Genomic DNA, 15,509 nt, shown 5'->3' with positions numbered 1-15,509 from the left:
AACCCCAGCTTTCCTGAAAGCTCTTTTTCTCTGGTATATCTAGCAAGGTTATACCTAGAAATTCGTGCTGTAATGGAATTTCACCGGCTGACACGGGACTGGACTCAGAAATGTTCACCCTGTACAAATTGTTATTGTTTACTATAATGAGGATTACTGAGTTGTACTTTCATAACATTTTTTGGTCAGTCACCTTCCATGTATAATATTTTAACTGTCCTGTCCCTGCTTCTGAGCCATTGAGCCTAATCCTTTGTAAAACCTCTTAAATATTAATCCTGTTTTGGAACAGGTGTAATTCTTCAATTGTGTTGGATTCCAGATACATATTTTTCCTTTGTAATCCCCATCTGTCATTTATAAGAGCTTTCATTGTTAACTTATTTTTATATTTCTCCAGTCTTCTAAGTATAGGACTATAAGTTGAATGGCCTTGCAATACTCCACTGTTTCTCTTTCCTTTGTGGCACTGCCTAAATATACATACATACAGGCAGTCCCCGGTTATCATAACTGGTGGGGTTCCGTTCCTGACGGTGTGACGATATCCAAAATCGCCGCTAACCAAAAAATTGGCGATAATAGCACTGATCTGAAAGAGGTTATCGGAGCGCCGATAACCAGTGATCAGCGCCGATAAGAGGAATCGGTGCCAATAACCGGTTATCAGCTTACGTAAAATCTGGTTATCGCCACGCTAGACAAGCGCTGTAAAACTGATTGCCAGTAACCGAGGACTGCCTGTATACACACACACACACATATATATATATATATACAGCAAGAAATAAAAATCAGCATTAATGAGCAAAGTATCTTCCTATGATAGATGTGCTCAGGCTGACGACACACAGGAATGACTAACAATGGCTGATGTAGCCAATAAGGGAGTGTTATTATAGTGTCTCTCCCGAGTGCTGAATGTGCAGATATTCTCATGTAAACTGCTTGGATATGCAATTAAAGTAACATTCCTCTATCTACAAAACACCTCAGAATGAAGAGAGAGAGAGAGAGAGAGAGAGAGAGAGAGAGAGAGAGAGAGAGAGAGAGAGAGAGAGAGAGAGAGAGAGAGAGAATGGTAAGAGCTGCATTATCTTACCCCATAGAATAGGTCACCACTGTAGTGTAGCACTATATTTTAGAGTGGTATCTGTCAACTGAATGAAAAGGAATGAAGTAGAGTAATAGCTTGCCTTTGTACAAAAATAATTATGCTTAACAAATGTTGGGAGATACCACACAACAAGAACAGGTGCTGTATACTTCACAGTATAATTACCAAGCCAGGAAACAAAGAATTCACATTCATCATCAGTTTCCTCATCCTCATTACAGTACAGTAAAAAAATATTCAGTGATTTTTATTTCTGCCCCAACATCAAACAGCAGTTCACTAATGCTGAAGTACTCCTAGCCTGAACACTTGATACATTCAACTGAAATTGTGTACAGTACACAAAGGAAGATGGCCGAGCATTCAAGTTAGTCCCTGAGAATGGCAAAAACTGAAATCCTGCTTGATACAAGATTGAACCTAGTACAGTCCGACCCCTTAAATCCAGTACTGCGTGGTCTGGCAACTCCCATGATCTGGGACCTTTTTGAATCAGCCACCATTTGTTCTTGAGGGTGGCACCACATTTCAGTTTTTGGACTTTTTTTTGGATTTTGGAACTAAAGCTTGCTCTATAATTGCAAAGGTACAGTTTATTTCAACGAAAACATTCTGTCAAACTAAAAACTATGAAGCATACAAAAGAACCATAATCTGCATATATATTCATATATTATATAATCGTTATAATTTTGTCCAAAAACATAATTTCATAGACAGTACATATCATACAGTGAAAGATGTATTTTTGGTAGATGCCACTGATAATGTATATTATATCTGAGTTAGCTTAACTAATAAATAGGCTTAGAAACAAAAAAGCTCATTAGGTTAAATGCAAATCTTCATACATTAAATCAGGCTTACAAGCCTTTGTGACTTGTCTAATAACTCATTACTATTTCTTAAAATTAATAACCACTTACTACTGTGTGCAAGGCACTGGCATAAACAACAGCAAGTACTGACATAAACAATCAAATCAAGAAACTATTGTTTGCCCAATGTCAGTTACAATAACTAACACAAGTTTATTAAGAGTTGTGCTACAGTTTTTGACTTGTTAAAATGTACTAATTTCCAATAATGACTTCCGCAAAATAAAAGTAAAATTAATCTTTATTCACCTTCACGCAATGGAGAGTAAAGTGTTATGAAGGCATGCCACTAAATTTACAGTTGCAGCTGTGACTGAAGAAACAATATTGTGCAGGCTACAAAACATTTTGGGGGAGGCAAACGCATCATCTGATAATGGTGAAATCACACCTTACCATAATTCATTTAATTGGGGTTTTTTTAGGGATGAATTCTGTCATCTGGCATTTTCTGTGGTCTGGCAGTGGCCTGGTCCCAAAGGTGATGGATTATAGAGGCCGGATTGTACTGGCAAACACTGCACTTCAATTACAGTATTTTCAATCTGGACATTTCTGCATCATACCCACTTTTGTCCATGATAATCCTTAACTCTTCAAATGGGAACTGTAGAATAGCTCTCATAAGCCTGCTTCTGCACCAAATGCTATTAAAAACTCAAAGCATCTTGCACTTTGGATTATATAATTAAGCTATATAACAACCATATGAGTTGAAGCAATGCTAAATTTTCACCATACATATCATAAAACCAATTCCTTCAAGCACAGTAACCACTTTACTGCAAGCACAGGTATGACTAACAGAAAATTACTAAAGGCTACAGGCAATAGCTACTTTGGGCATCTACTGAAAGATAAGAATGGGTATGGAATGAAGAATGTTAATTAGAGGGATAACAAAATTCATGTTTATTGAAAGACTGTCAAGTTTCAAGGCCATCAGAAATAGGATGATCTGTTGAAAACAGCAAGATTCGGTCACTGTTAAGTTGATTGGTGAGAGACCTGGAATACTGATAAATACAAGTACTATATTGAGCACTGTACATGTAAAAATCTTACATGTACAGCAAAGGCACACCCTACCTAGCACATATGATTACTCAAAAAGCAATTAAGAGATTCTGAAGAGGTGGACAACAAAATACTTAACTTCATGGCTGGAGAGTCAGATGATAATATTACAGATGAGGAAGAGAAGTGGTGTTCAGTTGTAAAATATGTCAAAATGATTTGGGCACCAGCAAGAAAGTTGTCAAGATCAGCAAAGCCACAGATGAGGATTTAGACCACATGGAAATTCAGGCAGTGAACAAAATATATAACAGAGAGAACTCATCAAACAAAAACATGCATAAGGGGTAAACCAAACATACAAATGTTAATGTTAAGGGTTAACAGCCTCAGATGCTCAGACCAAGAGTACCTAACAATGCTGGATATTGAGTGATGCAATGCCAAACATACTGTAAGATCAGCAAAAACAGAAAGTATTTGTTAAATACTTACCTCTCTATTATGGTAGCTGTATTTCCCGCGTCTGGCGGAGGGATGATAATGCATAAAAAAAAGAGGAGGATCATTTAGTTTGAACTATCCATTCACCCACCCTTTTCAGGTCGTTTGAGCGTCTATAGTTTTCGATTCAGTTTTTCTTCTGTCCACATGAGTAGGGAGGTGATACATAATAGAGGTAAGTATTTAAAAAAATAAATTTTATTATAAAATTTCTATCTTGTGAAATGAGCCTTACCTCTCTATTATGATAGCTATTCCAACATTAAACTAAGGAGGTGGGAAAGGTGCGAGGACAAAATAAATAATCCCCAAGAAAACCATAAATTCCACCAGGAATAAGAGGCTACTTCCCTAATAATCATCATCCATCTGCTGGTACTGCCGCCAAGTGAGGACTAATTCATTAGGTAGCAAGGCCTCTGAACGATGCTGGAGGCTCCTTGCTAGGAATACCACTCCCACTCTGATGCAAGTGGGACATAAGGCCTTGTGCCTAGACCAGCAGAGCAACGATGGTAAAAGAATGAAGGCCCTTACCTAATACAGCATAAGTACCTTCACACTCCCCAAAACTCAACAATTTCCTAACTAAATAGGAAAGGTTAGAGTAAAACTACCCTAACTGTTCAGGATATGAGTTCCCCTGCGTAATGAGGGACAAAAGAGCTCTGCACAATTCATATAGAACTTCCACATCTCGCAGATAGTGAGGCAAATACGGAGTTACACCTCCACTGCGCCGCACTGACAACTTTCTCCAGAGATAGATTCTTAATGATATTAACCCTCTAACGCTGGAGCCTCTATTTACAAAAGTGTCTGTCGATGCCAGAACTTGTTCGGGAGTTAGCGCTGGCAGCAGAAAAAAGTTTTTTTCAAAAATCACAGCACGCTTTAGTTTTTAAGATTAAGAGTTCATTTTTGTCTCCTTTTCTTTGTCATTGCCTGAAGTTTAGTATGCAACCATCAGAAATGAAAAAAATATCATTATCATATATAAATATTGAAATATATGACAGCACTAAAAAATTTCATATATAATTGTATACAAATCACACAGAGCAAAATGGTTACAGCTAAAAAGTTATTTTTTTCTTTGTATTGTACTCTAAATTGCAATGATTTTGGTATATAACAAATTGTAAAACGATCAAAGCAACACAGAAAATATTATCACGAAATGATGCATGAATTGAACTGGACGTAAAAATTTTTTCAAAAATCAAATTCACCATAAATTGAAATATTGTGCTAGAGACTTCCCGCTTGTTGCAAATGAAGCTAATTGATTGAATATTACTAGACTGTAAGTGTTTTAGCTTACAATTGCAGTTTTCAACCATTTTGATCGAGTTAAAGTTGACCGAAAGTAGAATTTTTTCTATTTATCGAGATTTATATGAAAATATTTCCAAACTGATAAAAGCTACAACCATGGGTTGTTTTATGTTGTATTTTACATGAAATTGTGCACATTTTCATATATAAAACTTTATGTAACGGCTGACAGAATTTCTGAGATTTTCGGCTGAGTTACCGCGCGGACGTAAGGAAAAAGTTTTTTTCAAAAATTCACCATAAATCAAAATATTGTGCTAAAGACTTCCAGTTTGTTTCAAAATGAAGGTAAATGATTGAATATTACTTGAATGTAAGTGTTTTAGCTTACAATTGCGTTTTTCGACCATTTCGGTAGAGTCAAAGTTGACCGAAGGTTGAAATTTTGGCACTTATCATGATTTATATAAAAATATTTCAAAACTTATAAAAGCTATAACCATGGGTTGTTGTTTGTTGCAATTTACATGAAATTGAGCATTATTTTCATATATAAAACTTTATGTAACTGACTAATATAAAACGGTGCAAAAATTACGACAAAGTGACGAAAGAATTTCAGAGATGCCGCTGATGCTCAGTGAGCGCAGAAGAGAGAAATTCGGCGCATTAACCGTCTCAGTAATTCTTGTAAACAAATCAACAGCGTGATCCGTGAACTCCAGCATCCCACAAGGCGTGTGATTTAAAATCTTTCGTAAACTAGGCCTATAACTATTTTTCCGCGAATGTTTAAAAAACTTTTTGTAGTCGATGTACCGTACGTCCACTCGGCACCCGACAGACAATTTTAGTCGGCGTACGATACGTCCAGTCGGCGTTTAAGGGTTAAATGCATCCCACCATCCAATTTTCAATGTTGGGAATCATGCAAATATTAGTTCTGCGGGTTAGTATGAAACAAATGAATTTTCAATTTTAAAATTAAAATTTTTGAATACTTACTTGCAGAACTAATGGTACCCTCCCTCCTCCATACATGTGCTTAATAGGCCAGTCCATGCATTGCTTCAAGAAGGATTGGCTTGGTGTTGGAGGGAGCTCTGTTGTCCCCCTCGCGCTGTGTAGGATTGGGTTGTTTTAACTTTAAACAACCGAAAACAAGCAACAGCGGTCTAATTTCATAGAGACCGACTGGCTTATTGCCTATTGTTTTGGGGCGTAAGTTCCTCATATACATGTATTTATAGGTGTAGATATGTGGATGTATTATGTGTATGCATATGTGTCGAGAGAACAGAGAAAACACATTTTTTCGAAGTGGAAATATCCTATTTCCATTGGGTCTGTAGACGGGCCCATAAACTCACATAAATCTCTCCTCCTATCAAAACAAGTCGCCAACTGCAACTTCAAGAACATACAAGTACTAAAAAGGTGCTAAGGGAAGTCACATCTGGCAGAAACCAAAGGGTCCTGCGAGGGGACAGCTGGGAAGCACAACGTGGGAAGACAACCCCTCACCCCCTTAAAAGGAGAGTCCAGAGAAGCAAGCCACTCCCACAGGTCAGGCCTAGTTGAATTGGCCAATCAAATGCCATCAATGCCAGAGACCTAAAGATGTCCTACAAGGAGCCAATACCCAGTAACCAACAGAAATTCCTTAAAACACACCTCCAAGAGTTGGAATGAAGCAAGTGGAGATGCCTCAGAAACACAGTACCTGCCCAGAATATGATGTCACGGTTGACGCAAGGGGAAATAGGAGATATAAGGAGAAACACACAGAGAAGGACAGAGTCTAAGCAGAGTTGATAAGAGTGGAAAGAGAGAGAGAACAGTTCCAAAGTGAGGGGAAGCAGAAAAGAAACCGAAAGACACAAAGAGAAGAAGTGAGAGTGCGTGACTGACTCTCAGAACATTAGTCCCCTTAATCAAATGCGTTAAGTCTCTCAATCCAATATTCAAAGTCTCGAACCAGTAGAAACTATGGAGTGGAAACTAAGATAATAAGTGCGAAACAAAGGAAAAACGGGAAGAATTAATCATTTCCCCCTTAAGTTTTTTTTGGAATTTAGTTAACTGTTTTAAGGAATCACTTGTTCCTATTTACAATAATTATCACGCCACTACCCCGGACACATTACCTTAGATATCATGCCCTTATAAAGAGGAAAGAAATGGGGCATGACAATACATATATAAGCAGCATTTTTGTTTGCATTGGATGTTTAGGATTCAATGCTGGTAAGTTCGTTGCGGGCATGAAATGTACATGTAAATATTAGTTCTGAATGTAAGAATTCAAAATTCAATTTTAAAATTGAAAATTAATATCGAGTAAGTGCACTTATCCTTACCTAGCATATCTACCTCCTGCCTATGCAAACTTAGCTTGATCTTGCTGTGCTTATCTTTTGGTGACAGTGCCAACCTGTACATGACAAGCACCAGGTTGGCCAGAGGAAGAAGACAATAGGGATAAACTGCTTCCACTCCCAGACAAACCCCGCTTCACTGTACCTCCAACAGGGGGTGGCTAGGTATGGCTAACAGGGAGGAAGGGCTTTGGCTCTTCCTCTGCCGCAAGGGGGAAACCCAAAAAAGGCTGAATAAATTGGGCTGGTAAAACAGCAAGTGTCAAGGAGGTTACCTCCATACACTTTTCAAACATAGCCCTAAGACTAGCTACATTGGCTTCTAATTTTCCAAACCTCAAATCCTGAACAATACAGGGAGCTTTGAGAGAAGAAAATTTTTGAAGAAGCATTACCAGGACAAGAGGGAGAATGGGAAGAACTGCTGCCTGAAAGGTTGTGAAAAGATGAGAAACTCTTACTCCTAACCCTCACTTCCTGTCCTAGAGTTTGAAGAATCTTTTTTCTCCTTTCCTATTCTTGTCTGCTTCTCGCCTCTGCTTATACTTTAAATAAGCATTCATCATTTCATCTGACCAACCAATACACTGATCACAGTGATCATTAAAAGAACAATCCTTGTTCTTACAAGTAACACTTTGTTGTGACTGTTGTAAACTGAAGGATAGAGGCAGGTATTGCACCTCTTACCTTAGGCACAAAAAGACTTCTTTCTCCTCTATGGATGACATCCTATATAATAAAAACAAGAAAATCAAACCAAATTTAGAAGACAATCTAATCGTCAACAAAATCTCGCAAACTCTTTTCCAATGCGTCCTCGCAGGCTGATGACAGAAAAAGCTAAAAGGAAAACTACATACAGTACGTTCAAACCACCCAAAAGGGATGGGTGAATAGACGGTTCAAACTAAACGATCCCATTTTTTTTCCTCACACTACCATCCTCCCGCCTGACGCGGGAAATAATAAAGAGGTAAGATTCTTTTAAAAATCTGAACACACTCCTGGTTTGTTAAAAATTATAGGTAATACAAATGCAATGAATTGATGGGTCCAATTGAATTTCTTTACTCACAAGTTCTTCCTGTATGCCACCATTCACTGCTTCCTGGAATTTAAAAAGTTCTCATATGAAAGTAAGACATGGCACTGACTAGTAGATAAATACCAATTAGTTCACATGAAAGGATTGCATGCACTCAGTATTGCTCAAATGTTAAGGCCTCAAAAAGCATTGCCATGCAATGTTCAACAATGTCTTTGCCTACCTAACAAATCATTATATAGAAACTACAGTACATACACTTACCAGTGATCTTATCATGCTCTCGTCCCAGTCAAGTGTCTTCGTTGGTGAAACATGGCACCTTGCTCTGGACTCGGGTAGTCTCTTTCTGGGCTCTTCATTTTTGGAAGGAGGCTTGAATGAATGGCAAGAGGATGAAGAGATGGAAGCAGAAGCAGAAGAAGAAGGTGGAAAATGAAGGTAAGGAGGTGTTCCAGTGTTAGTAGTACTCAGGGGTCTACAATCATTGCTAATACCAGCAACTGAGGGCCCTTCACCAAAGTAATAGCTAGGCTTTGTACTTTCAATAGCAGACTCTAGACTGGGAACACTAAGCACAGAAGGGTTCAGAGAGCCTTCCTCTGCTTTGGGACCCTGTGAGCCATTTACAATTTCTGTGTTAGCTGCATGCAATATGTCAGTCTCAACATGCTTTTCGTGAGAAGGGGACGAAAGTCTTTTGCTACCATCTACTTCTACCTGAAGTCTTTGACTAGTGGAATGGTAAGAATAGTCATCCTCCCAATTATTCAGCTCCTGTGTTCTTCTCACCAAGGCATTCAAACGAAGTCGAGAGGGCGAAGTGTTTCCTTCAGACTTTGATGGGGAACACAATTTCTCCTTAACCAGTGGGGCTGCTATCTTCTTTGGGCTGAAATCTTGATGGCCTTTAAGATCACTATTACTAGACCTTAAAGGACCAGGTGGTGGCTGAGTTTCCTCTATTTCATGAAAATAAATTACTATTATTTTTTATATAAATAGCAATAGCTAACACACTACATTTCTTGTATTATTTTCCATTTCTAATGAAAAATTACATTTTTATTACAAAATAAAGTTTTATATATACTTACCAAGTAATTACATTGCTATAGTTTTTATTAAACAGCAGCTAAAAATGTTGAAATTCACGGGTCGCGCTATTTTGTTTGGCTAGGTGACTAACCCCGCCCACTTTTGAGGTTAAGAGAGGAACAACTAGCAAAGGTATTCAATTTGTTTGTGCCATAATGTTCATGTGAGGAGAGGAGGAGGGGTTTCAATCATGTAATTACTTGGTAAGTATATATAAAACTTTATTTTATCATAAAATGTCATTTTAATATAAGTAACTTACCAACCAATTACATTGCTGATTCCCAAATTGACAGGAGGTGGGATACATGAACAAATCTACCCCAAAACATTAATAATGGTAATGAATTTGAGAATAGAAGGGATTGCTAGCATTAAAAAATGCCAGTTGTTTTCTTACCTGATAAGGGAGCTGCTTATCGTATAGTGGTGCAGTGGTATAGCTGAGGCTCACCTACTATATTAGTGGGTACCTTGTAGCAAGGATGATTCCAACTGCTGACAAAGGTAACAATGTTGCCCCTGCCCAGGGTGCAGTGCAGAAAAAACAACAATGAAATAAATGTCACATAATACCATAAGAAGTTAAAACCGTTGCCCAGCTACAGCCCTGATTTCATGAGCTCTCACTTTACGCAATGGAAAAAAAACTCATCTTCAACAGAAGAATGGGCTCCTGAGATGAGGTCTCTAAGGAAGAATGCCAGGGCATTTTTGAAAGTGGCCAAGAGGGATTTTAAAAGAACACCATACGGCGTTTGAAGGACCACGAATCTTCTTTGTTCTGTGCAGATAAAATCTTAGAGCTCTCACAGGACACAATACTCTCTCTTCCTCATTTGGGCCTACAATCTCAGACAAGCTTTTAATTGCAAAGGAACAAGGACCATGGATTGGAGCTGGACTTGTTCTTGGCTACAAATCCTAAAGAGAAGGAACAGACAGCATTTTCTTGGGAAAAACCCACTCTTTTGTCTATTGCATGGACCTCACTGATTGGCTTTATGGTCGCTAAAGCAACTAGAAAGAGGGTCTTTCAAGTTAGATCTCTCAGAGAAATCGAATGCATAGGCTCAAACTGGGGACCAGACAACCATTTACGGACCACGTCCAGGTTCCATGGCACTACTGCTACCTCTTTCTGTCTCGTAGTGTCAAACGATCTAATTAGACCAGATACATCCTGATTAGAGGAAAGGTCCACTCCCCTGTGTCTGAAAACAGAGCTTAACATGGCCATATAACCCTTGTTTGTCGAGGATGACAGGTTCCTGTCGGTCCTAAGATATAGTAGAAAGTCTGCTATTTCAGCTACAGATGTCTGAGAAGACGACACTCTGCACTTCCTGCACCATTCTCTGAAAATTGTCCACTTAGCCTGGTATACTCTATCTGAGGACAGAAATGGGGTTGTTTTAACAGATGAGGTTTTTGAGGTAGCAACCTCGGAAAGTCTGCGAGGTCGAGAACATCCGGGAACCATTCCTTCACTGGCCAAAAGGGGGCCACTAGGATCATTGACAGATTCTGGTGAGTTTGGAATATTTGATCACTTGTCTTATCATGCTGAAGGGGGAAATGCATAAAGGTGACTGTCTGACCAGTCCTGAAGCATGGCAACGGTTGCCCACGCTAAAGGATCCGGAACTGATGAGCAAAACAGGGAGACAATGGTTTCTGGAAGTCACAAACAGGTCCATGACCGGAGTCCCCACATCTTCCAAAGATCCGAGCAAACATGAGGATCCACAGTCCACTCCATGGGTAACTCCTGTCTTCGGTGACTTAGCTCGTCTGCCAGAACATTGAGCTTCCTCTGAATGAAGTGAGTAAGAAGCTTGGCTTGAAATTGCTCTGCCCAAAGCAGATCCTTTGCCATCTCATAAAAGGAGAAAGTGTGTCCCCCTTGGTTTTTAATATGTGCCAGGGCAGTCGTACTGTCGGAGTGCACTGTGATTGCTTGTTGTACACTACTTCTTTGAAAAATTTTAACCCCAGATGAACTGCCTTCAACTCCTTGATATTTATGTGCCGATTTCTTTGTTCTGGAGACCAGGTCCCTGAAATTTCCTGGTCTCCCAACAGAGCTCCCCAACCTATGTTCAATGTGCCTGAGAAGAAGTCTAGGTTGGGGTTCAATGGAAGGAGAGATTTCCCTTGCGACAACCTTCCTTCTAAGCTCCACCAACGCATATCCTCTTTTACCTCTGGAGTTACTTGGAACACGAGAGTGTCTGGGTATTTTTTCCTGTTCCAACTGATTCTTAAGAAGAATTGGAGTGGTCTCATATGAAGTCTTCCCAGGAGTAAAATTGTTCTAAGGACGATAAAGTCCTGAGAAGACTCATCCATTCGTTGGCAGAGCACTGGTCCAGAAGGAGAAATCTGTGCACTATCTTGAGGCAAGACTGTATTCTCTTTGGTAAGGGAAAAACCTGAAAACTCTGAGAGTCTATTTTCATCCCTAAATAAAGAATCCGTTGTGACGGAATCCACTGAGACTTCTGAACGCTGATCATCAATCCCAGCTCCTGGGCTAAGAGACGAGTCTTTTGAAGGTCCTCCGAACATTTCTCTTTTGACTGGGCCCGAAGTAAAGGGAAATTTTGATTCCCATCACATGGAGCCATTTTGCTATGGGAGCAAGCACTCTGGGAAGCACTTGAGGCGCCATCGATAACCTGAAACATAGAGCGCGGAACTGGAACACTGTTCCCAAACATGAACCTCTGAAACTTCCTTGATTCCCAATGTATTGGGACATGGAAGTACGCACCCTGCATGTCTATAAATGTCATCCAGTCTCCCTGGCGAATGAATGACACGACGGTTTGACTTGCCTCCTTCTTGAACTTTGTCCTCTGAACGAAGACATTCAATGCGCTGATGTCCAGGACGGGCCTCCAGCCCCCTGAAGCTTTGGGTACCACAAAAAGACGATTGTAGAACCCCGCAGAGCCCACATTCTCTACTACTGTAATTCTATTATTCCCTTCTTGAGAGGGATGGCACTTCTTTTGAGAGGGCCAAAGACTTCTTCGAGCCTTTGGAGTACGCTGACAATATTACTGGAGAGCTGCTCAAAGGTGGCTTTTCTTTGAAGGGGATAGAATAGCCTTCCCTCAGAACTTTGACAATCCAGGGCTCTGCCCCCTCCTCCCCTCTCTCTCTCTCTCTCTCCCCACTTCTCCCAGAAGAGAAGGAGCTTGGCTCCTACGTAAATTCGGAGGGCGAAATTCTCATTTGCGAGAGGCAGAATGGGATGAGGATTTTTTAATGGCTCTCGAGATGAATCTGCTGGACAAACGGGATCTTTGCCTGCAGCCATGAAAGGACCAAGTCTGCAGCGGGGAAACTGTCCTAGAGGTATGAGCAGGCACCTCCTTAGGACGCCCAGAGGATTGGGCAAGAAGACCTTGCGTATTCTTCTTCTGAAGATCTGAATAAATCTCCGGAACCGTAGCCTGCGGGAACAGGTGATGATGATCCAGAGGGGAAAACAGAAGGGCCAACTTCTGGGAGGGAGTCACTCCCCTAGAGGTGTTGGAACACCACAGTTCTCTCTTCTTTAGAACTTCCATTGCGTAAAGGGAAGCTAATTCCTGGGAACTGTCCCCAATTCCTTTATCGATACATGAGAGGACCCCCAGCAAGTCGGAGGCACTATCTTCAGGAATAGTAGAGCAGTCCTTAATCTTACAGGCAAGAGAGCCCACTGCCCAATCGAGAAAACTCAACACTTCGAACACCTTAAACAAGTTTTTAAGGTGTGAGCGCTCCGTCGAACTGAACATAATCTTCACTGAAGCAAAGGCAGATCTACGAGAGGAATCGATCAACCCGGAGAAGTTCCCCTGGGAGGAGGCAGAAACTCCTAGAGAAGGAGCTTCCCCTGTGGCATAAGAGAGCTGTCTCCTCTTAAACAATCTAGAAGAAGGGAAGCTGAAAATGGCTCTACCTTGTTCCCTCTTCTCCGCTAGCCATCCCTCAATAACACCAAAGGCTTTCTTGGCAGAAGAAGAAAGCACTAACTTGGGTAGTCTGGAAGACTCGGAAGACTGTGACTCCCCAAGAAAAGTTAACGCGGGCGAAGAAGGAGCTGCAGGCGAAAAGCAATTTGGGAAGGTAGCAAGAAGATACCTCAGCATCGATGCATAGGCTGAAGGACGAGCGTCTTGAGCAATAACTTCTTTTTCTCGTCCGAGGATACAGGAAACAAAGCCAAGTCCGTAGGTTGGGGGGTTGACGGAACCTTCTTCAAGGAGCTCAAAATACTGTCGAGCTTGCTCTGAATCGGGTCTACCATGGAGGCCACTTGCTTGCTAAAAGAGGGTAAAGTCTGAGGTGCAGAAGTTTGAGACACAGAAGAATGCCCAACTGCTCGGGGAACAATAACAGCCAAAGGAGTCAAAGCGTCGGCAACACAAGCATGGTGATACTCTGGTGCCAACTGAAAATCGGGCACCACTGGGCGCTTCATCTCAGTTAGCGATCCATGAATCAAAGAGTGGACAGGCGAAGATGGGCGCTCTGTGATGTTCTAGAGAAGACGGGTGCCCTGACGCAGCAGCACAAGAAGGAGCCAATGAGTTCTGAGACGATTTCAGGTGCTCGGAAGAAACAGGACGTTCAGAAGTCAAGGGAGCTTCCAACACTGCAGGGCGGGGATGCAGCCCTCCTCTTTTCAGCCAACTGGGACTGTGAGAAGTCTCTCCGCCACCAGACCAGCTTCAGAAGAATCAGGGAAGAAGGCAGCAGAAGACGAAATTAAAGATAAAGTTGAAGAAAATGACATCTCGCAGGATTTCTTCCTCGATCTCCTCTCTGACATCATCTACAGGAGGGTGGGCAGGAAGTAGAGGAATTGTCACGGCAGCTAAGGCAAGAAGAACAACAGATGCTGCCTGGGCGACAGGAACACCAGGAGTAGCAAAAAGAGTGACCAGGGCAGCTGAGGCAGGAAGTGAGAGCTACAGGAATGTCAAAGCGGCAGCAGGAACAATAAAGGCAGCTGGGCAGGAGACACAGCAGGAGAGGCCCAGAGACTGCCGCCAGGGCAACAGGAGCAATCAGACAAAAGGCACAGAAGGAGCAGACGGGACCACAGGTACGACAGGAGGCAGTGACACAGCATACAGGAGTGCTGTCAGGTAACCATGGTCGTTGTTGGAGTAACCACTGTATGAGTGCCAGTGAAACTCCTCAGGGCCAGGATATCCAACACAGTGAGATACCCAGCCATCTCTACTGCTGTGCCCTATGATGCTTGCTGTCAACCTGAAGAAAAAAGTAAAGTTGATTAGTAGAGGAAGACTTCTCTTGCTCTGAGGGGGATTGCCCTATGAAGCGAGAGGAGGCCCCTGAGAAGAGGTCGCTAGAACACCCACCCAGCCAATCTTCGCTCGCTCGTAAAGGAGAGACAGTCAGAAAGAAGGGGAGGCCTGCTGGGAGAGAGAAACGAGAACAAAGGGGTGGTCATCAAGGGTGCCACGGGAGGCAAATAACCTTCCGACAACCCCCCTTCGACAAGTTTCCTCCCAGCAAACTTGCCCACAGCGCAGGCGGTGAGGAGCAACACTCAGCAAGACAGAATAGGAATACAGTCACGCCCTTGTACCAGGGGCAGAAGGCGTGAGGTTCAAACGACAGGGAAGTGAACTTATTACGCCCCTGGCCGCCAACCCCAAGATACCACACGCTGGGGGAAGACAACCTAACGCAAGACTATCAAAATTGAAGGTTTGTATATTAAATAATAACAAACACAAAAGCAACACAGAAAGATCCCAACGGGAAAAAACAGCTTAACAACAATCAGGCAGAGAGCTCTGAAAACATGTCTGCACAGCATGACGGTTGAAAGCAAATTGGAATGTTTACAACTGGGCAGGCGGGCCTCCCGCCTGACAGACGGTAGTTACTTACTAACCACCTTGTTCCGCCTAACAGACGGTAGTTACTGCCTAACCACCTTGTTCACGAGTTTAACAGCCATTTCCAGCTTCACTGTAAGTAATTCCTAATGTAAAGGGCCGATGTTTTGTACTGATCCTCAAAGCTTGAAGGCTACTCAAAATAAGCGATAATACTTCACCGAAATCTAGTTATTCAACCGAAACCAATGAACAAAAGCTGCTGCAACACCCAACGCTTACTCGAGAACTGGCAAACACAGAACGAGCTTATCTGCT

At 41.6% G+C, this 15,509-nt stretch overlaps 1 protein-coding gene across 1 annotated transcript in view; it reads right to left on the bottom strand.

Moving 5' to 3' along the window:
* Positions 1–15,509, bottom strand: part of LOC136855607 (anillin-like) — a 212,793-nt gene that overhangs the window by 134,911 nt on the left and 62,373 nt on the right. Inside the window, exon 3 of the mRNA XM_067132701.1 lies at positions 9,013–9,182. Within this exon, the coding sequence (XP_066988802.1) occupies positions 9,013–9,182 (170 nt within the window). The remainder of the gene's footprint in view (positions 1–9,012; positions 9,183–15,509) is intronic.

This window comes from Macrobrachium rosenbergii, chromosome 32, assembly GCF_040412425.1.
Source record: "Macrobrachium rosenbergii isolate ZJJX-2024 chromosome 32, ASM4041242v1, whole genome shotgun sequence".
In the NCBI taxonomy this organism is placed as follows: domain Eukaryota; kingdom Metazoa; phylum Arthropoda; class Malacostraca; order Decapoda; family Palaemonidae; genus Macrobrachium; species Macrobrachium rosenbergii.
Note: the sequence above shows the minus strand (reverse complement) of the source record. Positions and strands in the feature narration are given on the sequence as shown.